Source organism: Lynx canadensis, chromosome A1 (genome assembly GCF_007474595.2).
Source record: "Lynx canadensis isolate LIC74 chromosome A1, mLynCan4.pri.v2, whole genome shotgun sequence".
Lineage (NCBI taxonomy): Eukaryota > Metazoa > Chordata > Mammalia > Carnivora > Felidae > Lynx > Lynx canadensis.
In genome coordinates, this window is record NC_044303.2 from 92,349,626 (window position 1) to 92,375,597 (window position 25,972).

General features: G+C 38.7%; 1 protein-coding gene across 3 annotated transcripts in view; it reads left to right on the top strand.

The window, feature by feature from the left end:
- The first annotated feature begins 9,077 nt into the window (after positions 1-9,077).
- YTHDC2 (YTH domain containing 2) overlaps positions 9,078-25,972 on the top strand; it is a 68,958-nt gene continuing 52,063 nt past the window's right edge. Inside the window, exons 1-7 of one of the 3 annotated variants that reach the window (XM_030316721.1) lie at positions 9,078-9,415; positions 10,606-10,696; positions 18,244-18,440; positions 19,758-19,957; positions 23,300-23,466; positions 23,981-24,083; positions 24,976-25,132. In XM_030316721.1, the coding sequence (XP_030172581.1) occupies positions 9,235-9,415; positions 10,606-10,696; positions 18,244-18,440; positions 19,758-19,957; positions 23,300-23,466; positions 23,981-24,083; positions 24,976-25,132 (1,096 nt within the window). In that variant the 5' untranslated portion in view covers positions 9,078-9,234. The remainder of the gene's footprint in view (positions 9,416-10,605; positions 10,697-18,243; positions 18,441-19,757; positions 19,958-23,299; positions 23,467-23,980; positions 24,084-24,975; positions 25,133-25,972) is intronic. The other 2 variants (XM_030316713.1, XM_030316711.1) reach the window with 2 other exon arrangements.

A 25,972-nucleotide genomic window follows, 5' to 3' on the forward strand; every position in this document is an offset into this window, starting at 1 on the left:
TATAGTGCCAGCGGGGGAGGGGCAGAGGGAGAGGGAGACACAGAATCCGAAGCAGGCTCCAGGCTCCAAGCTGTCAGCACATAGCTGGATGGGCTCGAACCCACAAACTGTGACATTGTGACCTGAGCCAAAGTCGGATGCTTAACCGACTGGCTACCCAGGCACCCCTCGGTAATTATTTTAAATGTAGATGCATTAGGGGCATCTGGATGGCTCAGACAGTTGAGCTTCCAACTTCAGCTCAGGTCATGGTCTCGCAGTTCATGAGTTTGAGCCCTGCATAGGGCTCTGTGCTAACAAACAGCTCAGAGCCTGGAGCATGCTTTGGATTCTGTGTGTGTGTCTCTCTCCCCCTCCCCTGCTCATGATCTGCCTCTCTCTGTCTCTCAAAAATAAATAAATGTTAAAAAAAAAGTTAAATGTAGGTGCATTAAATTCTTTAATCAAAAGACAAAGGTTGGGAAAATGGATAAAATCATGACCCAACTATATGCTGTCTCTAAGACACTCACTTTAGACCCAGAGACAAAAATAGGTTTGAAAGTGCAAGAATAGAAAAAGCTATTCCACATAAACAGTTACCAGAATAGAGCAGGGAGACTATACTAGTATCAGACAAAATAGACTTTAAATCAAAAAGGTTACAAGGTATGGTAATGGTACAAAAAGAGCTACATAGATTTATGCAACAGGATAGAGTCCATAAATAAACCCACATTTATATGGTCAACTAATCAACAAAGGAAGCAAGAATATATAATGGAGAAAATAAATCTCTTCAATAAATGGTGTTGGGAAAACTGGCAGCTATATGCAAAAAAAAAAAAAAAAGTGAACCACTTTCTTACACCATACACAAAATAAACCCCAAAGGAATTAAAGGCCTAAATATAAGATCTAAAATCATAAATCTTCATGGGAAAAGATATTTGCAAATGACATATCAGACAAAGGGCTAGTATCCAAAATCTATAAAGAGCTCACCAAACTCCACACCTGAAAAACAAATAACCCAGTGAAGAAATGGGCAGAAAACATGAATAGACACTTCTCTAAAGAAGACATCCGGATGGCCAACAGGCACATGAAAAGATGCTCAACGTCACTCCTCATCAGGGAAATACAAATCAAAACCACATTCAGATATCACCTCACGCCAGTCAGAGTGGCCAAAATGAACAAATCAGGAGACTATAGATGCTGGAGAGGATGTGGAGAAACGGGAACCCTCTTGCACTGTTGGTGGGAATGTAAACTGGTGCAGCCACTCTGGAAAACAGTGTGGAGGTTCCTCAAAAAATTAAAAATAGACCTACCCTATGACCCAGCAGTAGCACTGCTAGGAATTTGCCCAAGGGATACAGGAGTACTGATGCATAGGGGCACTTGTACCCCAATGTTTATAGCAGCACTCTCAACAATAGCCAAATTATGGAAAGAGCCTAAATGTCCATCAACTGATGAATGGATAAAGAAATTGTGGTTTATATACACAATGGAGTACTACGTGACAATGAGAAAGGATGAAATATGGCCCTTTGTAGCAACGTGGATGCAACTGGAGAGTGTGATGCTAAGTGAAATAAGCCATACAGAGAAAGACAGATACCATATGGTTTCACTCCTATGTGGATCCTGAGAAACTTAACAGAAACCCATGGGGGAGGGGAAGGAAAAAAAAAAGAGGTTAGAGTGGGAGAGAGCCAAAGCATAAGAGACTGTTAAAAACTGAGAACAAACTGAGGGTTGATGGGGGGTGGGAGGGAGGGGAGGGTGGGTGATGGGTATTGAGGAGGGCACCTTTTGGGATGAGCGCTGGGTGTTGTATGGAAACCAATTTGTCAATAAATTTCATATATTGAAAAAAAATAAAATAATAAATCTTCTAAAGAATGGGGCACGGGGCGCCTGGGTGGCGCAGTCGGTTAAGCGTCCGACTTCAGCCAGGTCACGATCTCGCGGTCCGTGAGTTCGAGCCCCGCATCAGGCTCTGGGCTGATGGCTCGGAGCCTGGAGCCTGTTTCCGATTCTGTGTCTCCCTCTCTCTCTGCCCCTCCCCCGTTCATGCTCTGTCTCTCTCTGTCCCAAAAATAAATAAAAACGTTGAAAAAGAAAAGAATGGGGCACCTTGGTGGCTCAGTCGTTTAGGCATCCGACTTTGGCTCAGGTCATGATCTCGTGGTTCGTGAGTGCTGACAGCTCAGAGCCTGGAGCCTGCTTCGGATTCTGTGTGTCTCTCTCTGCCCCTCCGCTGCTCTGTCTCTGTCTCTGTCTGTCTGTCTGTCTGCCTCTCTCTCTCACTCTCTCAAAAATAAATAAACACTAAAAAAAACCAAAACTTCTAAAGGATAACATAGACAGCAATCTCTGGGGCATTGATCTTAGAAACATATTTATGAAAGGGAAAGCAAGGGAAACAAAAGCAATATTAAACTGTCGGGACCGTGTCAAACTGAAAAGCTTTTTGCACATCAAAGGAAACAATCCATAAAATGCACAGGCAACCTACTGAATGGGAGAAAATATTTGCAAATGATGTATCTGATAAAGGGTTAATATCTAAAATATATGAAGAGCTCATACAATTCCACACCAACAAATCTCACAAGAACAAAGAAACAACCCCCCCCCCCCCAAACAATATGACTAAAAAGCAGATAGAAGGGGCGCCTCAGTGGCTCAGTTCTCGTCCAATTCTTGATTTCGGCTGAGTCTGCTTTGGATTCTGTCTCTCCCTCTCTCTCTGCCCCTCCCATCCTCCCTCCCTCTCTGTCTCTCAAATTAAATAAATAAACATTAAAAAATAAAAAAATAGGCAGAGGACCTGAATAGACATTTTTCCAAAAAGACAAACAGATGGCCAACAGACACATGAAAAGATGCTCAACATCACTAATCATCAGGGAAGTGCAAAACAAAATCACAATGAGATATCACCCCCCAGGAGTCAGAATGGCTAGAATCAAAAAGACAAGAAAAAACAAGTGTTGGTGAGGATGTGAAGAAAGGCAACTCTTGCGATTATTGGTGGGAATGTAAACTGATGCAACCACTGTGGTAAATGATATGGAGATTCCCCAAAAACTTAAAAATATAAATACCACACAGTCCTGTAATCCCACTACTGGGCACCCAAAGAAAATGAAAACACTAATTTGAAATCCCTATATTCATTGCATCATTATTTTGAGAGAAAAATAGAGAGTGAGCAGGGGAGGGGCAGGGAGAGAGGGAGACAGAATTCCAAGCAGGCTCTAAGCTGTCAGTGCAGAGCCCAAAGTGGGGCTCGAACTCCTGAGCTGTGAGATCATGACCTGAGATGATATCAAGAGCCAGACGTTTAACCCACTAAGCCACCCAGGCTCCCCTGAAGTATGTACTTTATATGAAACCCAATTTATTCTTTTGTGGTTTGTGCTTTTGGTGTCACATCTAAAACAAATCTTTCTCTAATCCCAGGTTGCAAAAATTTTCTCTTATGTTTTCTTCCAGAAATTTTACAGTTTTAGCTCATATTTAGATAAGGGCCTGTAATTCATTTTGAGTTAATTTTTGTGTGTGATGTGAAGTAAGGTTTGATATTATCATTATTAAAAAAATTTCTTATAAAAACTTTTTTAATCTTTATTTTGAGATACAGAGCGTGAGCAGGGGAGAGGCAGAGAGAGAGGGAGACACAGAATCTGAAGCAGGCTCCAGGCCCTGAGCCATCAGCACAGAGCCTGACGTGGGGCTCAAACCCATGAGCAAGATCATGACATGAGCTGAAGTTGGATGCTTCACCGATTGAGCCACCCAGGTGCCCCTAAAAAAATTTTTTTAATGTCTATTTATTTTTGAGAGAGAGAGAAAGGAGAGAGAGAGAGAGAAAGAGAGCATGAGTGGGAGGACGGGTAGAGAGAGAGGAGACACAGAATCCAAAGCAGACTCCAGGCTCTAAGCTGTTAGCATAGAGCCCGATGTGGGGCTCGAACCCATGAACTGTGAGATCATGACTTGAGCCGAAGTTGGACACTTAACTGACTGAGCCACCCAGGTGCTCCTATTATTATTATTTTTTTTTATAACAATGTTTTTAAAGTAGGTTCCATGCCCTGCATGGGCTTGAACTCACAACCCTGAGATCAAGAGTCACATACTGCACTGAGCCAGCCGGGTGCCCCAGGTTTGATAGTACTTTTAAATTTTTATTTGCATTTGGCCATTTAATTGTTCAAACACCATTTGTTAGAAAGGCTATCCTTTCTCCTTTGGACTGTCTTTTTTTTACCTTCGTCGAAAGTCAGTTGTACAAATACATGTGGGTCTGTCTCTGGACTGTATTCTGTACTGCTAATCTACTTACCTATCTTTATGTCAATACCACGTTGCGTTTTTTTTTTTTAATTAAAAAAAATATTTTTATTTATTTTTGAGAGGGAGAGAGACAGAGCACGAGACACAGAATCTGAAGCAGGCTCCAGGCTCTGAGCTGTCAGCACAGAGCCTGATGCAGGGCTTGAACTCATAAACCACAAGATCATGACCTGAGCTGAAGTCAGACGCTTAACCAACTTAGCCACCCAGGCGCCCCTTTACCATGTTGTGTTGTTAAATGTGGCTTTATAATAAGTCTTTAAATCAGGTAGTTTTAGTCCTCAAACTGTTTTTTTTTTCCTATTTCCTATTTTTTTCCTATTTCCTTTTTTTTTTCCTATTTCCTAGAATGTTTTGGCCATTCTAGTGCATTTCCATATGAAGCATCATATTGTTAATTTTTTAGGAAGAAAATGTGCTGGGCTTTTGAGTGGGGTTTTGTTGAATTTATAGACCATTGTGAGGAAAATTATTATCTTAACATTAGTGAGTCTTCTGGCCCCTGAACACGTGTATCTTTTCATTTTTGTAATCTTTAATTTTTTTATTCCTTATCATCTTCTTTTGTAGTTTTCGGTTATTTAAATCAGTCGAATGGAATAAGATAGTTCACTTTTTTTCCTGTACGTGCTTTGCTAGCTATTCACAGATAATCACAGTGAAAAGTGAGGCCAACCTGAAAGTGACATATATCATTTCAATTCACTACCCATTTGCTGAAGCTAATCATATGTAAGGGGGCCAGCAAGTACAATTCTTTTTTTTTTTTTAAGTTTATTTTTGAGGCAAGGGGAGGGGTGGAGAGAGAGGGGACAGAGGATCTGAAGTGGGCTCCGAATTGACAGTAGAGAGCCTGATGCGGGGCCTGAACCCACAAACCGTGAGATCACCACCTGAGCCGAAGTCATGACCAGTGCCGAAGTCGGATACTCAATCCATTGAGCCACCCAGGAGCCCCCAGGAAGTACAATTCTGCTACCCACTTGGAAAAGAAGCAAACCAGAAATATTTGGTGAACATCACTGATGATTATCATAACTTCCTTGGTTGCTGACCTAATAGCCATTCTCCATCCCTTATTACTGGCTAAGAGAACCCTAATTTTGTCTACTCTCTTCTGGGTGACATCTGCTACAGAAAAGACGACACTTTTCATGGTAATCCCATTCATTTCTCTTTGGTGGTTATTGGATTAGCCATATTCTGGCTACAAGACAAAAGGATGTCTACTCCTGGGACTTCTGAGAAGTCTCTTAGGGACATCAGAGGGACAACTGGGTGGCTCAGTTGGTTAAGGATCTGACCTCGGCGCAGGTCATGATTTCACGGTTTGTGAGTTTGAGTCCCACATTGGGTGAGCTTGAGCCCCACCTCAGGTGAGTCCCACCTCTCTCTCTCTTTCTCTGTGCCCCTTGTGGGATTCTCTCTCTCTGCCCTCACTCACTTGCACCCTCTCTCCCTCTCAAAAAAAAAAAAAAAAAAAGGACATCAGAGGGGCACCTGGGTGGCTCAGTTGGTTAAGTGTTCGACTCTTGATTTCAGCCTAGGTCATGATTCATCAGATTGAGCCCTATGTTGGGCTCTGAGCTGTCAGCACAGAGCCTGCTTGGGATTCTCTCTCTCCCTCTCCCCGCCACTCCTCTACTCATTCTCTCCCTCCCTTTCAAAATAAATAAATAAACATTTAAAAAAAAAGGACATCAGGCAGTGGGCAGTTACTGTTCTTGCCCTTTATTTGGTGGTGTGTTATGATGTGATTACCTAGATGTGCAACCAAGAGAGGAGTGGCAAACACTCTCAGGATGGCAGAGGGGTAAGGTGGACAGATGCTAGGTGACTGAGGGCATCATGTGCCATGTTGAAATAATCAACCCTGGAACCACCCTACCCTTAGACTTCTTGTTATATAAGGTAAGAAATGTCCTTACTTGGGTCTTTTTTTTTTTTTTTTTTTGAGAGAGAGGGAGAGAGTAAATGGGGCAGGGGCAGAGAGACAGGGGAACAGAAGATCTGAAGCAGGCTATGTGCTGACAGCAGAAAGCCTGATGTGGGACTCGAACTCACAAACTGTGAGATCATGACCTGAGCGGAAGGCAGACACTTAACTGACTGAGCCACTCAGGCGCTCCACTTGGGGTCTTTTTTGCTTGGGTTTTCTGTCTATTGAAGTAAAAAGCATTGAACTATAACAGAATGCTAAGGCTGAGCCAGGAGCCAGGAATTACGGTAAGCACTTGATCTGCATAAAGGTAATATAATCTGATTTCATCCCGGTAATAACACTGTGACATGGGTGTTATCAGATCCATTTTATGGATGGGGAAATTAAAGCACAGGGAGGTTAAATAATTACATGAGGTTACACAATTCTAAGTGGTAAAAACAAGGATGAAAACTTTAGGTCTATTCTATGCCAAGGATAACTTGAAATCATTTGTAAATATCCTATACGTTCCCTACTTTAATTTTTTCTCTGAAGCACATGTAAAAAGAATTGCAGTGTTTCACCCTCAGCACCCAGATATTTCCAGGGGTAAGGAAAAATACCAGAGAATGTAGAAGCTGGTTAACCTTATAATTTATTGCTACCTACCTTTGGGCAAATATTTTTTATTTGAATGAACATATTCCCTATTCTTCATAGGCACCAGGAATATAAGCATTTAGGCATTTAAAAAAAGCTTTAATTTTTTTTATTTTGGGAAAGAGAGAGAGAGAGAGAGAGAGAGCATGTGTACCAGGCTTGCAGGGTAGGGGAAGAGAGAAAGAGAGGGAGAGAGAAAATCCCAAGCAGGCTCTGTGCTGTCAGCATGGAGTCCGAAGATTTTTGGCATTTGTTTAAAAAGAAAGGAAAGAATGAACACAACATTAAATCAATGCTTGATACTTACATATTATACCATATTCACAACAATCCTATAAAATGAGTATTCAATATATCTACTTACAGATGGGAAACCTGAACTTCAGCGTAAGTAGTCAAGCCACAAAACTAATGAATGATGGAGCCAATAAATGATGGAACTAAGAAGTTTTGGAGTGAGATTGAAAACAATATGTGTCTGGCCTCATATAAAATGTTTCGTCACAGGGGCGCCTGGCTGGCTCAGTCAATGGAGTGTGTGACTCTTGATCTCCCGGTTGAGAGTTTGAGCCCCACATTGGGTGTAGAGATTACTTAAAAATAAAATAATATAAAAGGAATTTAAAAAAATAAGTAAAAATGTTTTATCACAGCGTATCTGATGCATCCAGGTATTATCTACTATCTGAGTTTTGTCTTGGAATGAAGCTGGCCTTCATTTTCTGCTTATTCAGAACTCATTCTAGTTGCCAACCAACCAAAGAGATTAGGAGTTCAAGGATTATGAAGAAAGTTTTCAGAGGGTAGAGATGAACAATCCCAATTCCAGATTCTAAAATATGGCTAACCAATGAATATTTCTCTGCAGTTTTTAGTTGCTGATGAAACCGACAAACAAGATAACCAAGGTTCCTGCGCTTGAGCTTATATTCTAATAAAAAGAGCAAATTATAAATAAATAAAATAATTTCAAACAGTGGTGAGAGTGATAACAGATTGATGTCAGAGAGCCTGTCTAGGTAACTGAATCCTGCCGTAAATGACAAGAAAGAGGCATCCACATGGGGTACTGGGAGGAAGATTGTCCTATGCAGGAGGAAACTATACAAAGTGGAAAGTTCCCCTGATGGTAATGAACTTGGTGTGTACAAGGGAAAGAAAGAAAGTAGTGCATTTGAGCACTGTAAGTGAACATGAGAGTGGTGGAGATGAGATTCCTTGGAGGTAGGGCAGAGGCCAGTTCAGGCAGGGTCCTGAGACGGTCATGGTAAAAAATTGAGGGTTTTTAGTAGTTGCAATGGAGCACTACTGGAGTGCTTTATGTAGGAGGGTTATCCTACCTGGCTTATATTTTTAAAAAGATCACTCTGGTTGCTCTCTGCAGAATGGATCATGGGAAGGCCCGAGTGGAAGCAGTTAGGGTGGCTGTGACTAGGTTTATGTTAACGGAGTTGTATACAAGCAAGTCCAAACTCTCACAATCTTTGACCTTCCAAAATAAAGGATTCCACCTTCCTATTCCATCATCTCAACTAACACTTATAACTATCATCTAACCATGTACTTGTTTATTGTCTGTCATTCTCATTTAAGATGGTCACATAAAATACGAGTGCTCTGTTAAAACTCCATTTCAGGTAGAATAACTTATTTTTACTATACGTGTTCCCAAATATTGCATGGGAAACTCGAATACTAAAAAAACTATTCGTCATCTGAAATGCTAACAAACTGGGCAGCCTGCATTTTTATGAGCTAAATCTGGCAACGTGACCCCACTAGAATGTGAGTTCCATATGGGCAGGAACCACGTCTGTCCGGGCCCCAACATACACCTTGGGCTTAGCGTAGTGACTGTCGGAACACGGTGGGAGCGCACACCTGCTCACGGAATGAATTAAAAAAGGATTTAAGGAAAGAATGAGTCAGTGAATAAAAGGCTGCACGAGAGCCCCTTGGTGCGGGGGACCTGTGGGTGGGCACGCGGGAAGACAGAGAAAACCGAGATTGGCCTGCTGCAGCCGGGAAGCGGACGCGCTGAGGTCACCGGCGCCTGCGGCCCTGGTGACGTCATCACGCCCGCGCTGCCGGCCTTGCCTGGGCTTCAGCGGCGCCGACTCCTCCTCTGCTGTTGTGGTGACGGGGTGGGGGGTAGGGGTGGGGTCTCTGGTGACCCCGGCCCAGCGCAGACAGTCTGCGGAGCGGTCCAGTCCCGGCGGTGGCCTTCTGCGCCTGTCATTGACCGTCAGCCGGCAGGCCTGGCCGCTCCCCCGAGGGGAGAACTTTTCAGGGCCATGTCCAGGCCAAGCAGCGTCTCCCCGCGGCCGCCCGCGCCTGGCGGCGGGGGCGGCCCCGCTCCGTGCGGTCCTGGGGGCGGAGGCCGGGCCAAGGGGCTGAAGGACATTCGTATAGACGAGGAGGTGAAGATCGCAGTCAATATCGCTCTGGAGCGCTTCCGCTACGGGGACCAGAGAGGTGAGGTTCCTGACAGGGACCCCGCCGGCTGCCCCGCCTCCCCCAAGCCCGGGCCCACCGAGTGAAGGGGCTGCCTCAGAGGTGGGAGGGCAGACCCGGGCCGTCCCCCGTCCCGGCCCCCACGGCGGCCGGGGGCCACGCTTGGTGGCCCTCTGTGGGATGCGCGGCGTCCTGCGCGTCTGCAGGGTGAAGGCACTTGCCCGGCATTAATCAGGTGAAAAGAGTCGGGTTGCTCCTTTGCAGGGGGCGTTTCTTTCCCCAGAGAGAGGCCTGTAGGCAGCCTGGGGCGGCTTAGCCACAGCTTTTAGGTATTGGTAAGCCCCTACTTTTTTTTTTTTTTTTTTTAAAGGAAATTGTGGCAGCCTTAGCGGAGGCACGTTTAAGCTACAGAAGTAGAAGAGAAGGAAATCAGGCAAATAAATGCATTGGGAACACGTAGTGCATTGTTTACATCCCGAGAGCATCACCCTTAAACACTTAAAAACAATCAGACTTTGGTAGATGAAACGTTTCTCACACCTCTTAGGGTTAGAAGGCTGCTTGTCCTGGGTCACACAGTGCAGAACTGGCAGCCGACCTGCGGTCATCCGTACAGCATATTGAGTGCCCAGTCCGGTTTGCTGGCCTAAATAGGGTTACCCGTTCGTTAACCCGGAGTTTACGGTCCCGAACAGGCAATGACCTGGACAGAGTGAACTTACATTACACAGAGCCTCAGCAATAGTGTTTAACAACAAATCCAGTCTGAGATAAGTCTGTACTGTTTTGAAAGCAAAGACCATGTGGAGTTTGACGTTGAGCATTCATAATGCTTGAGCATACTTCATCATGGAAGGAAGTGAGCCTTTTGTTGATGAAGCCAGTAAGGACTTAAGTTAAAAGAGTAAAATATGTTCATCAGTCATCGCACCAATTGAAGATTCCAGCCCAAATAAGAGTAATCTTTGGTGAACATTAGAGCCTTCTATCATATGTTTCTGTAATTTTTACTAATATCGCAATTCTGGCAGACATTTAGTAGTTCTTGAATTAATATCTACTTTTCAGGTAACCTATAAATTTGATTATTTGTATGATTTTTTCATATTTTACATTTATGTGTCTATATTGAAGTACCTTGAAAGAAAATTGTATATTCCCAAATGGTACTTTGTGTTTTGTTTGTTTTTTTTTTCTTTTTTTTCATGTAGAAATGGAATTTCCTTCCTCTTTGACCAGTACTGAAAGAGCCTTTATTCATCGATTGAGTCAGTCTCTTGGTTTGGTTTCTAAAAGTAAAGGGTAAGCTGATAGTTTTTCTTATTTAAAAAGAATTATTTGCCAAAAAAAGAGAAGTGTTTCTCATTACATTGAAGTAGTTATTACTGTTTTAGATTCACATTCTTAATTATACTGTATGTAGATAAACTGATTCATGTCTGTACCAAACTCAGCTTTTTCCTTTTCCTCTTATCCTTCCCTCTTTTGTTTTCCCTTAGAGATTAAATAAATAAATAAATAAATAAATACATAAATAAATAAAATTTAAGATGTAAGAAAAATAGCTTAAAAGATGAAGTTGCTTGCTTGAGGAGGATGTTTTCTTTTTTCATAGAAACTAAGTCTCATTTTTTAAAAAGAGTGGATGGCCTAAAGATAGTAAGTACAATTATTTACAGAACTATTTCTTTTAAAGTTACCATACTGTAGTGGTAACTTTAGAATACATAATCGTTTTCTTTCCTACCAACTTAAGACTCTTATGATTAGAAATGATTAAATAGAATGGACCAGGAAGAAACAGTATGTATTTTTTTCAGGGTCCCTCCTCTGTAGGGGGGAAAAAGTCACTTGAACCATCCAAATTGAAGAACTCTAAAATTATGTGGAATGATTTCATTTTGGGAATAAGGATGGTGGGGTTGATATATAGCAGAGTTTCTTGGTATTGGCACTATGAACATTTTAGACTGGATAATTCTTTATTGTGGAGGGCTGTCTTGTGTATCGTAGGATATTTAGAAGTATATCTAACCGTATTGATATGTGCCAGGAACACCTCCACCCACAGTTTTAACAACCAGAAATGCCTCTAGACATTGCCAGAATGTTCTGGGGAGCAAAATTGTGTCTGGTTAAGAGCCACCGAGAGGGGGAAAGGAAGATAAAATTTCAGCTTACCAGGGTTTAGGTTAAGAAGAGAGAAAACAAATGACTGTTAGGTTAATATATTAATAAACAACAGGAATGTCTTAAGATGAAAATATTTGGTGTAGGAACGTCTGGTATTTGAATGCCCACAGTGATACATTACTGAGTGACACGGGATTTAGCTTAGGTGAATGTGCCTTTTGTTTGTTTGTTTTTTGTTTCTGTGTTTCAGCTTTTATTTATTTATGTATTTTTAATTTAATTCATTTTTTTAATTTACATCCAAGTTAGTTAGCATATAGTGCAGCAGTCATTTCAGGAGTAGATTCCTTAATGCCCCTTACCCATTTAGCCCATCCCCCCTCCCACAACCTCCCCAGTAACCCTGTTTGTTCTCTGTATTTAAGAGTCTCTTATGTTTTGTCCCCCTCCCTGTGTTTATATTTTTCCTTCCCTTCCCTTCTGTTCATCTGTTTTCTATCTTAAAGGCCTCATAGGAGTGAAGTCATATGGTATTTGTCTTTCTCTGACTGGCTGATTTCGCTTAGCATCATACCCTCTAGTACCATCCACATAGTTGCAAATGGGGTGAATGTGCCTTTTGAACATTACTAAGGCCAGTGTGCGAAGCAATGGTTAGGTTTCAATCATGCCCATAGCATAGTCCTCTGTGTAGGTTAAATACAGCACTTGAAAATGAAAAGAGTACAGGGCCATAATCCTTTATCCAAGAATACCTCGACTAAGTAGATTTTGAGATTCAGATTTTAGGAACATTTTAGGATTTTTTTGCAGTATGTTATGTAACAACTCCTCGTAAAGTGCAGGCATCACCTTTAATCACAATATTTCTGCCGAAAAATATAGGCTGTTCACAGTAAGGTAAATACTGGAAATAGCCTCATGTCAATGTAATCAGGTTTTGATACCAACTGAAGTTGTTGCTGTCAACTTTAAAACTGGCAGTTATTTTACCAGCGGAAGATGGGTTTCTTTGGAAGTAGAGAGTTGCCATGTGGGACAAGCAGGCTAGTGTACAAAACCATCCAAAAGTCCAACAAACAAAAGAGAGGAACATTATTTTATGGAGAAGAAGGAGGAAGTTGGGAGGGGTTGTTTTGAACAAAAGTCCATTGGAGAGAAGCAAGAAATTCAGGGTGATGTTGGTTTCTCAATTGGCTGGGTTGCTGGGGTGGTTGATTTCTTGTAGAAGATGCAGTGTACATCTTTTCCTGTTGGGGCTTGTAATTGAATCTGCTTTCCTCTGGAGGAGTCTTCTGTTGGGTCTGTAATTGACAATTTTTCCTGTAATTGACGTGAGTGGTTTGGCTTTCCCTACCAGCCTCCTCTTCTAGCATCCCCAGTCCACTTTAATGAGGTTTGCTTTTATTAATTTTCACATTGCAAACTTAGAAAGATCTTCCAGTTTTCATTGTTGTTTGGGTTGAAGAGTTGCAGATACGAGGGGTGCCTGGGTGGCTCAGTCAGTTGGCTGAACATCCGACTTCCGCTCAGGTCATGATCTCACAGTTTGGGGGTTCGGCCCGCATTGGGCTCTGTGCTGACAGCTCAGAGCCTGGAGCCTGCTTGGAATTCTGTATCTCCTGCTCTCTCTGCCCCTCCCCTGCTCATTCTCTGTGTCTCTCTCTCAAAATATACAAACATTAAAAAAAATATTAAAAAGAAAAAGTTGCTTTTAGAGGTTTCAGGTCTGTCTTACAAATGTCTGTTGTAAAGCAGCTATATCATTTCTATGGTTAAACTGTTTTTTTTTTAAATTTTTTTTAACATTTATTTATTTTTGAGACAGAGAGAGACAGAGCATGAACGGGGGAGGGTCAGAGAGAGGGAGACACAGAATCTGAAACAGGCTTCAGGCTCCGAGCTGTCAGCACAGAGCCCGATGCGGGGCTCGAACTCACAGACCGCAAGATCATGACCTGAGCCGGAGTCGGCCGCTTAACTGACTGAGCCACCCAGGTGCCCCTAAACTGGTTTTGAATTATAAATAGTTAACTTCGAAATGACCATTAGAAATTACTCTTAGAGGGGTGCTTGGGTGACTCAGTCGGTTAAGTGTCTGTCTGACTCTTGATCTCAGCTCAGGTCTTGACCTCAGGGTTGTGAGTTCAAGCCCTGTGTGGGACTCTGTGCTGGGTGTGGAGCCTACTTAAAAAAAAGAAAAGATAAAGAAATTACTCTTAGTAAAGAAGTCCATTGGAATAGTCTACCTCTGTTTCTGTTCAGTAGCATAACTGTTTAAGGGATGATCCAGAATGGAGAAACCTGGGGAAAGGTAGAGAGCAAGATAGAAGCTGTCAGGACAAGAAAAGGTGGGTGAGAAAACACTGAAGAGACAGAGAGAGGAAAAAAGATGCTAAGGGAAACAAGGCAACCCTGCCTTCTTATCTAGTCCGTAGTTCCTATTCCTAGTGCTCTGCAAGCCCTCTTAGGATATTTCTTAGTGCTTTCCCTCCCCAATTTATCATTGATTAAAGGTAGTATAGTGTTTATCTAGTGTTCCTTGTGATTTTCAAATGCCTTTACTTATTTTCATATGTACGAAGAACTTCTTACACGTTCTTTCTTTTTATTTGCATGAGAATGTGTATGTGACTTATATTTTCATGGGTTTTTTTGTTCACTTTTGAGTAAAAGTTTTTTTTTTCTTTCTTCCCCCAGTGCCTAGCATAACTTCATTAACTTAATAAGATAGTTTTTCTGCCTTTTTTTTTTTTTTCTTTTGTACCTGGCATCATGGTTCCTTAATATGTATTTGAGAGAGCCTTTGGAGGAAAAGGCAGGAAACCTGGATTTGACTCCTAGTCTACCTGGTTCTCTAGCTTTGGTCATGGCCCTTAACTTAAAAAAAAATTTTTTTTTTAATGTTTATTTACTTCTGAGAGAGGGAAAGAGACACAGAGTGTATGCTGGGGAGGGTCAGAGAGAGAAGGAGACACAGAATCCGAAGCAGGCTCCAGGCTCTGAGCTATTAGCATAGAGCCCTACACGGGCTCAAACTCCCAAACTGAGATCATGACCTGAGCCGATGTTGGACGCTTAACCAACTGAGCCACTCAGGCGCCCCTAAGTAGGTTATTTAATCCTCACAATAGTCTTAACCAGTAGATTCTATTAATAACGTCTGGTACCTGTATAATAGATGGGACAGTTCAGGGTTGGAGAGGTTAAGTGGTTTTCCCCGAGGTCACATGGCTAGTGAGTGGCAGAGCCAGGATTTGAATATAGTTAATGTTTAGTTTTTGATGTTGACAGTGAGTTCATGGTGATGTCCTAGGAGCAGTGAGCAGTTAAAATCGAATTATTAGATAGGTCTCATCTTTAAGTTGCTTATAGTCCAAAGTCACAGAATGAACAAATGTACCACAATTATAGTGTCCATGATATGAGAGCAACTTTGTTTAGGGACACAGCTAACTGGTTGGTTTATTAATTTCCACATAGTCGTAAAATAAAGTACAAATTAGGATGATAATAGACTTTAATAAATTTGCAATTCTGTATTACAGTATGAGGAAGAAAATGGTTTGGAGTTAGGTCTTTGCATCTTTCTGCATAATGGAAGTATTAAACTAAGGAAATAGGAAATTACACATTTGCAAAGCATCATACAAATATGTATTATTTTTTGAGAGATTAGGTCCTTGGTGGTTGTGAACTTTTTAGGTCATTTCAGATTTTAGCTCCTTAGCTGATTTTTTAAACTGTTTATGGATTTGGAGAGTGGAGAATAATAAGGCATAGGGTGGTATTTGAGTTAAGTGTTGAGTAACATACTGTGTAAATTCATAAATTGATTAATATTAAAATTGCATCAAATTTGATGAGTTATTTTTCCTTAAAAGGAAGCCAAAACTTAATTATAGCATGTATTGATTACTTTCACACTTTGAAAGTTAGATACTATGATGTTCATGCCTATAATTTTAGCACATTTACTTTTATATTAAAAATTGCATATGGAGCTTACATTTCATTATTTGAAAAAATTATTGTGGCATTAATGTATTTAGCATCTCTTCCACATTGTGCGGCTAGTTTCTAGTTAACTTTGCTTTGAAAAGGAGTCTTTTTTTTTATTATTTTTTTTAATGTTTATTTATTTATTTTTTTGAGAGACAGAGTATGAGCAGGGGAGGGGCAAAGAGAAAAACACAGAATCTGAAGAGGCTCCAGGCTCTGAGCTGTCAGCACAGAGCCCGATGCGGGGCTTGAACTTACAAGTGGTGAGATCATGACCTGAGCCGAAGTTGGACGCTCAACCTACTGAACCACCCAGGTGCCCCTGAAAAGGAGTCCCTTAATGGTTTTGTTCAAAGAGTAGTGCCACTTTGGGATGAAAGCAAAATTAGACCTCAGCGTGTTTACATAGTAGGACAAATCTCTGCTAGATTGAATGTTTTCATCCTCAAAACAACGATGCAAATATTTTACCAAACATTTCATTCATCTTTTTATCATTTATCAGTGTCACCGTGGAGCTAAATATGGTAGGAATGAGCACTGAGAGCTACAAGTAGAATCTTTTACTAAAACATGAAAACTACCAAGTTGATAATATCTTTCTGCCCCCTCACCCGTGTTCAAAGTGAATTCAGTACATTTTAAATGGTAATGGTTGAGTACTCACACATGCTTAGTTTGGGTTATTTTTGTACATAAATGATGTATTCTTAGTAGGCAGGCTCTGTTAGGAAAGTCTGAATCTGACTGATTTTAGTTGTGAGCTTATTGAGGTGAGTATGTTTTACTTAACAGTAATCCCGGCTTCTTGCATAGCGCCTGGCATAGAATAGGGGCTTAATATATGATTAATTATTGATTGAATGAATGGAAAAAATTAGTTACAGGTGAAATATAGCATAGCTTTCCCAAGACAACTTCCAAGAAGATTAAAGCATCTTCTTGGAACTGGCAGAAATAGTAGAGATTTTTGAATTAAGTTGTATACAGTGTCAGAGAGATAAAATGGTTTTTGATCACACAGCTAGTTAGTTGAAAGATTTTTTACTAGCTGAACACAAGCCTACCGAGTCTTGCTCTAGTGATCATTCCAGCACACTTCCAGCCCTCTGTAGTTAAAATTTTTATGAAGTAAATGGGGAATGGATAATTAAGTCTATAACGACTGTGCTGAATTTTCAGAAAGGTCCATAGAAAAGAACCTACTACAGAGATCATCTTTTAGAATCCAGCAATTGTCATTTACCATGGAAATAGCTGAAATTCCTAGATCAGGTTAAATTTAGTTACTTCATTTTTATCCCATAATTTCAAGATGACTAAACACTTTTTAAAAAGCAGATGACAGCACTGAAAGGTTATAATCCATTAAAGCATTCCATAAAACGTTTCCAGAAATTAAAAACCTTGGTAAATCAAAAGCCTCACTTAATAGGTCTTAGAGAGCCAAAACTGTATAGGTTAATCTCCAGTTTTATGTTATTTTTACGGTGAAGATTTTGTTGAAAATTTTAAATCTAATGAAAATTAGAAAAATTGTACATATACTTACCATTGTATTTGTGGCTTTGTTGCTCATTTCTGTAATATAATAGTGACATTAACAAATGATAGAACCTTTTATGAAGTATTTTGGGTAACTTTTTAAAAATAAGTGATTTTTTTTCCCAGACTAAAATTATAATAACAGCTTTAATTCATTTAATGCTTATTCTGCTCAACTTACTCAAACATTAACAGATGTTTTCCCTTAACATGCATTATCTTATTTAATCATATGAATAATCATTTGAGGCAGGTATTATTATTATCGTAGGCTCAGAGCTGTTAAATAATTTGCTTATGGTCCCAACAGCTACTAAGTGGTAGAGCTAGGATTCAAACCCAGGTTGGTATGCTTTTAGAGCTTGCGCTCTTTTCTAGTACTATATTGTACTGGATTATAGACATGCATTATTAAATCGTTCAAAACACGTTTGAGGACTTCCTGTGTGTCTAACATTATACCTAGTACTCTAGAAGCTACAAAAGTCAAAAAAGACATTGTTAGTCTGGATCAGTTGAAGAAATAAATATACCTCCATCAAATCATTTGAGAACTGTTATAAATCACCATTACCTTATAACTGAAGGCTAGAGCCAGAAGCTTTGAAAAATTTGTTTTTTTCTCCCCGTATGCATATAAAAATACTTATCAGTAATGTTGATTTATGCTTTTTTGGTCCAACCACTAAGCTTGGTTCTTTTAACAGGTTTTCATGGGGTGTGACATTACCAGCATACTATGGAAACGTTCAGTGGGATATATTAGTCTGTACAGTGAACCATAACTTTTTAATGATCATTTTTAGATTCTGTTGTTCAACAGATTGGTTTTCTCCCTCTGTATGCTTCCAGCATATATTAACTGGTGATGTTTCATCCACCATGAAGTCTGCTAAGACTAGACTTTAACATTTGTGGGTAAGTAAGCCAATTTTTGCAGTTTAAAAACTGGATTGGTAGCATTTTGAAACTTTAATTGAAAATGGTCTTTTGGCCACTTCAGCACCAAACCCCTCCTTATTGAATTTTTGGGGATTTTCAGCATCTTCTCACAAAGCATTTTGATTTTTTCCAATGTTTTGCTTAAGACGTGTTGCCTAAGTAGGCATACATCATATGTGAACCAATTGACTATATATAGTAAATAAATGATTTTTATTAATATTCAGAAAGGGAGCAAATAGATACCTAACTGTGAAGAAGAAAGATGGATCAGAAACAGCTCATGCAATGATGACCTGTAATTTGACTCATAATACAAAACATGCTGTTAGGAGCCTAATTCAAAGATTTCCTGTCACCAATAAAGAGCGTACTGAACTTCTGCCTAAAACAGAAAGAGGAAATGTGTTTGCAGTTGAAGCTGGTATGTATTTTCTGGGGGAGCTTCCTTGTTTATCCTATTAATTGATGACTGTTCTTTTTCCATTTTAAATTAATTAAAAAAAACACTAGGATGCAGTAAGATTTCTCAGTTTGAATAGTCTGTTAGAAATGATAAAGAACTGTGAAAATTTGGGAATGAAATGCAGTGTTAAGGCATGTCATGAAGTTAGACAAATCTTTAAGTGTCACAGTAATAGCTATCATTTTTGGAGCACTTATTGTGTGCTAGGCAGGATACTAAACTCTTTATAGAGGGCCTCATAGCAACCCTCCCAAGGTAAGAATTTCCTCTATTTCAAGGGTGAGTAGACTGGGGTGCAGAGCAGTTAAATAATTTGTTCAAGGCTACTCAACCAGCCCGTAAATGGCAGAGCTGGGATTTGGCTTCAAGGTCTGGACTTTGCTGTATTAATGTTGCCGAGGCACGCTAATGAGTGCGATTTTGAACTGGGGCTTTAGCTTCTGGTAAGAGGACAGAGTCTTCATTACACTAACTTGCTGAAAGCTAGATACATGATACATTTAGGTTATAGAATGAAGCTGTAATTTTATTATTTGGAAAAATAACTTCCTAGTGAGAAAACCATTAATAACCTAAAGCAACAGATTTCATAATTTCCATCGTCTGTTGGAGTAGGTTTGCAGAGTGTAGCAAACACATGGTCTTAGATAGCGAGGGAATTAAGTTTTAAATACATGCACACAAAAATGTTTTGAATTATGTGAAGAGTATAAAACATTATGCTTTTTTATTCTTGTCTTATTAATAAAATGTAGCTGTTGGCAAAAATTCTCAATTAGGAAATTTGTTAAGCATTAGGACTTTATGTTTACACATATCATTCTATCTGTTCACATAATCTTACATAGTTAGCTTTAAACACAGAGAATATTTTTCTTTTCATAACGTGTTTTCATATTGTACATAACAGACTAAATAATGCACATTGTTACCAACTTACAAAATTTTAATTTTTTGTGTCTAATTATTGATAGAAACAAGCCTGAAAACTGTTTTAGGATATCAGAATCACGTTTTATGTTTAATGGGTATGGAGTGATTGATTTTTGTTTGTTTGTAAATGTTATGCACGAGAAACACTTTTAGCAATTTGCTTTCTAATTACTATTGAAATTTATAACTTATTTTTTAAAGAATATTAAGCATAGAGTGCAACACTAAGCTATTGCTTGCTAACTTTATACAGACTGAATAGGGAAATTACTTATCTTTGTGTTTAACGCTTTTTAAAAAATGTTGATCATAAATGTTTTTGTTTTTTATTCATTTTCAAAGAAAACCGGGAAATGAGCAAAACGAGTGGGCGACTCAACAATGGCATACCTCAGATTCCAGTGAAAAGAGGAGAATCTGAATTTGATTCTTTCAGGCAGTCTCTGCCAGTGTTTGAGAAACAAGAAGAAATTGTTAAAATAATTAAAGAAAATAAAGTAGTTTTGATCGTAGGAGAAACTGGGTCTGGAAAGACTACACAGGTTGGTTTCTTCTTTGTTGTTTATGGAAGAAAAAATATTTTTTTCCACATGGCAGTTTTATAACAAATTTATACTACATGTATTTTAACAAAAACAACCCCTTTTGGGTACTTTAATGTTTATTTCAAAAATAAATTGTTACTGGGAGTATGTTTTGAGAATTGGTAGAAAGGAAATGTTTTAAAATATTTTTAAACTAGCACCTTGGGCCTCCATTTAAATAGAATCGGGGATGTGGTTTGGCATCATGAAAGGAATATGGACTGGGCTAGTCTTGTTAACCTCTGTGAGCCAGAGCCCTCATTTGTAAAATGGAGCTAATACTTGCTCCCGTTCACCATGACGTTTAGAGAGGTCTATAAAGTGCCTGTCAGTGTTTTGTGCATAGGAGTTAAACTAACAGCAATATTAATAATACCAAACGTTAATATAAAGTTGACTGTAGACGTTGAGGCCTGCGCAGGTCCCAACCTGTCTGTGGTTTGGGGTTGCTATCTGCCTCATAAAGGAAAGTAGAGGGTTTATCTTCTGGGAAGACAAAGTCGTCTTATCCTCTGAAAAAGCCTCCTACATAGTTAGCTTTGGCTCTTCTGGGAATAGGGAGGCAGGGATTGAGGCCTCCTGAGTCTGGGTTTTCAGGTGAGGTAGAGAAGACCGTGTTTATAACCAGAAAGGTATTTAGTGGTGTTTTAAATATTATGCCTACATGCCTGTTATCTGTTAGATATCCTAAAAATGATTTCTCTCAGTTTTTTGTTTGCTCTGTAGCTTTGCTTTGTGGTATCTTGTGTATTAGCTTTACTAATTATTTAGTCACATCTGTCAATCTTTTTTTTAGGGCTTTGAGCCATGCTGAGAAAGGCATTTCCTATCCCAAGATTAAAAAACATTTTCCTATAAATACTTTATTCTAGTATTTTTGTATTTATAGTTTTAAAAATCCATCTGGAATTTATAATATCATGTCAGGTAGGAATCCATCTTACTGTTTTCTTCATGTTAATATCTAGTTGTTCCAATATAATTTTTATTTAATTATCTTTTCCCTCTTCACTTAAGGTAGCCCTTTTGATCAAACGAAGTTTCTATAGTACTTGGGTCTATTTCTGGAATTTTTATTATCTGTCTTTAATTATTTTTGCACCAGGATCCCTCTTTTTTGCTTTTTGTCGTTTTACAGTATGTAGCATAATATTCCAGTTTATTATCTTCTCTTCTTAAATATTTCCTAAGAGAAAATTATTTCCTTAAATATTTCCTATTTGTGTTCATTTATGCTTCTGTATAAACTAGTCAAGTTTAAAAAAATCCTAGAGGCTGAAACATGCATGAAATGATGCTCTCTCTCTCTCACTTACAGTTAAATGAAATCAAAACAATGATTATATTTTTCAACTATCAGAGGGGCAGAAACTAAAACATTAACGATACATATTTGCATAGGTGTTGGGAAAACAGCATCTTCTGCTTTATGGGCAGGAGTATAAATTGTTTTGGAGGGCGATTTGATACTACTTCTCTCCAATTTAAATTTACATACTCTTGGGGTGGCTGGGTGGCTCAGTTGGTTTAGTATCTGACTCTTGATTTGAGCTCAGGTAATAATCCTGGGGTCGTGGGATCTAGCCCTATGTTGGGCTCTGTGCTGAGCATGGAGTCAGCTTGGGTCTCTCTCTCTCTCCCTCTGCCCCTCTCCCCTGTTCTCTCTAAAACAAACAAACAAACAAAACCCACCTTAAAACATTTACATGCTCTTTCATTTGACCTGTGTGTGTGTGTGTGTGTGTGTGTGTGTGTACACACACACACACACACACACACACCTTTTTTTTAATATTTATTCATTTTTGAGAGAGAGAGAGAGCATGAGCAGGGGAGGGGCAGAGAGATAGAGAGAGACAGACAGACAGACAGACACAGAATCCAAAGCAGGCTCCAGGCTCCAGGCTCCGAACTGTCAGCACAGAGCCTAGTGTGGAGCTTGAGCCACAAATCATGAGATCATGACCTTAGCCAAAGTCGGACACTTAACCGACTGAGCCATCTAGGTGCCCCTGCATATATATCTTTATAAAAGTTTGTGAAGATATTCACTGCAGCAATTTTTATAATAGCAAGCAGTAATATCAGTAACTTAAAAAAACTAGAAATTATTTAACATGATATTTGTTAAATTATAGCACATCCCTAGGATGGAATATGCAGCTATTAGAATGGATTAGGTAGATCTGAGTATTAAGTGAAATCTGCAAATTTTATAAACATTAAGTACGGTAATCGCTTTGTGTGAATAAAAGCCTGTTAATATACACAAATATCCTAAATTGTGTAAACATTTTTTCCCTGAAACAGTTCATAAGGAGTAATAGTTATTTTTTAAAAATAGTTATTTTTGAAAGAGAGAGAGGGAGGGAGAGAGAGAACGTGAGTGGGGAAGGGGCAGAGAGAGAGGGAGACACAGAATCTGAAGTAGGCTTCAGGCTCTGAGTTGTCAGTACAGAGCCTGATGCGGGACTTGAACTTACGAAATGTGAGATCATGACCAGAGCCAAAGTCAGATGCTTAACTGACTGAACCACCCAGGCGCCCCAATAGTAGTTACTTTTTTGGAGAATACTGGTAGTGGTACGGCAAGAAAGACTTACTTTTTAAGTCCTTCTGACATGTACATCCCAGTATTAGGCTATTTTTGCTTTCTTTATGCTTTTCACTATTTAAAAAAATTCCAATGGAATTTTGATTGTTGTTTCATTGACTTTATAGAATAATTTGGATAGAATTGACATTTTTGAAGTATTGATTATTTCTACTCAAGATTGTGTCCTATTTCTTTATTCAGTTAGTGTTTTTTAGTTGTATTTTATATTTGTGGAATTTGTATTTGTGCAAGCCTTATTTCTCTGTGAATTTGGTTTTTTTTACAAAATTTTTTTTAAAGTTTATTTATTTATTTGAGAGAGTGAGCAGGGGAGAGGCAGAGATAGAGATAGAATCCCAAGCAGGCGCCTTGCTGTCAGCACAAGAGCCTGAGGTGGGGCTCTATCCTAGGTACTGTGAGATCATGACCTGAACTGAAACCAAGAGTCAGATGCTTAACCAGCTGAGTGCCCCTGTATGAATTTGTTTTTAGTATTTTCATTTTAGTTTCTCTTGTGAATCAGATCTTTGAAAATTACATTTTCTAGCTGATTGTTAGAAGTTACATAAAAGTTGTTGATTTTATGATTATTTGGACACGTTACCAAACTTTTCTAATTCTAGTAGTTTTTCAGTTGTGATTGACTTGGACTTTCTGGGTATATAGTCATGTCATTTTATAGTACTTTAAAACTTTCATTTCAGATTCCTCAGTTCCTTTTAGATGATTGCTTTAAAAATGGTATCCCCTGCCGTATATTTTGTACCCAGCCAAGAAGGTTAGCAGCTATTGCTGTGGCTGAAAGAGTTGCTGCAGAGAGAAGAGAAAGGATTGGTCAAACGATTGGATATCAGATCCGGTTAGAAAGCAGGTAACCATGGTTCTCCTGTAGCCTAGCATTCTTAGAAAAGATTAACGTTTATATTTCATTAAATAGGGACTATGTTAGTCAAAAAGTTAGGTGATCATTTTGCTCCAAGTAAGTCTTTGATAGGATGTTGAGGTCATGTCTGAACTTCATAAGGTTTTGAATACATAGTTGAAGAAAGAGTTCGGGCCATGGATACAAATCCCATTTTATAGGGGGATTTATGATCGAATACAAGTTATTTTGCCTCAAGGTTTTTTTTAAAAAAAAATCTATTTAATGGTTTCTTAAAATAATTAATAAAGGCCTGTTAGTAATAAAAATTTTGTGAGTTCGTCAGGTATAAAATACATATTTCAATAACTTGGCTAATAAAGCATACAAACTGCTATGCTATATTAGTAACTTTAACATTTATAAAACTTACATATGAGATTAGCATTTAATGTAATCATGTTTTAATTACATTTAAGAGTTGTAATTGTATGCTTTATTTTTGTTTTTTTTTTTTAAAAAGGGTTTCTCCAAAGACACTTCTGACATTTTGCACTAATGGGGTATTGCTTCGTACATTGATGGCGGGAGATAGTACATTGTCGACTGTGACACATGTTATTGTGGTAAGAATATTGCTGAGTTTTGCCGTATACAACTCAGATTGCTTAAAAATTTGAATATGTAATTAATTATATTTTTAGAATAGAATAGGGGTGAAAGCCAGTTTTTTTTTGAACAGGTATTATAATGAAGTTACTTTTTATTGCCTGTAATTATTAGAAATAAATTTTACTTGTATTAAGTAAAGAATTCTTACCATTAGGTTTTATGAGGGCAAATTAAATGTATAGGTAGATTTTCAAAAAGTGCTTTTTATATGTGAAAATGATACAAATACTTAGCGTTCCTCAGAATGGGGTGAAAATTTTCTTTTTTTTCTCTCTCTGCTTAGTCATCTGATTCCACCTTTGGCTAATATGTATTTCCCAGTCTTCGCTTTATAGTCATTTAACTTCATAGTTAAGCTGCTAAATTAAGTAGCTGTTGATGAAGTAGATGAATTACCACCTTATTAAAAAGTTGTAAGCTTTTATCCAGTTTGTGTCAGAAAACAATTAGATTAAGTTTTAGAAGCTTGCAATAAGCAGCTTTAGAAAACTTATTAGTTTTGTTCATTCAAACCAAAGGGCGCACCTGTACCCTGATGCTAATTGAAGCATGTTTAAGTAGATTCTATATTTATCAAAAGTATGTTAAATTAGACTCCACTAATTCCGAATTTGTTGTAGTTTGTATGTCTTTTATATTATGTTAAGAGGCAGTGCTTTGTTTCAGTTGGTTGTTAATGTCTGATTATTTCTGAATTGTCCATAATACAACACTTTCACGAGTACCAATTGGCCTTGTTCACATTTAATTTGAATTACTTTAAAACCCAGCAGCCCCATAATTTTAAAGGCTTAGTCATCCATAATGTTTTAACTATTCCATGGTTTTATTTTTTGTTTACTGCAGGACGAAGTACATGAAAGGGATCGATTTAGTGATTTTTTACTTACAAAGTTAAGAGATCTGTTGCAAAAGCACCCAACTTTGAAACTTATTCTTTCTAGTGCCGCCTTGGATGTAAATCTTTTTATAAGATATTTTGGAAGTTGCCCAGTGATCTATAGTAAGTTAAATTGTCAGATTTCTTCTAGGATTTTAATGAAAGTATACTTTTGGCATGATTATATTTATTGTAATAGGAATTGGGGAATGTTCTGAAGTAGAGTGCATCCATTTATGTTTTCTCTGAGACCTGCCTCCTAATCATTCATCTGTATATATTTCCATCCTCTCCTTTTCCACCTATACTCGTTGATATTGTGTTGTGAGGCAGTTTTTCATTCTTAAAAGGAAATGTGCTTTATTGTGGTCCTGTATCCTCCTTAAATTCTGTCCTACAGCTTCCCCTTTATTGCTAGACTCCTTGAAAAGAGCAGTCTACACTCCTGTGTTTACTTCCTGTGTACTTTTTTTTTAATATGATTTTTTTATTTAAAAAAAATGTTTATTTATTTTGAGAGAGCGAGTGAGCAGGGGAGGTGTAGGGGTTGAGGGAGACAGAGGCTCCCCAGCAGGCTCCATGCTGTCAGCACAGAGCACGATGCGGGGCTCGAACTTACAAACCGTGAGGTCATGACTTGAGCTGAAACCAAGAGTCAGACGCTTAACCGACTGAACCACCCAGGAGCCCCTAAGCAGCTATTTTAATATTTCATAATACGAATGTACCATGATTTATTTAACCATTTATTTTTGAACACTCAGATTGGTTCTAGACTTTGCTCATCCCCCCTCCATAAACAGTGTTATAATAAACATCCTGTATGTATATCCTTATATACTGGTGCTCTTATTTCTAGGGATAGATTCCTGAAAGTACAATTGTTGAGTAAAAGAGTGTATCTGTTTTTAATTTTGACAGCTTTTGCCATTTCACTTTTTCAAAGAGCTGAAATGATTTATA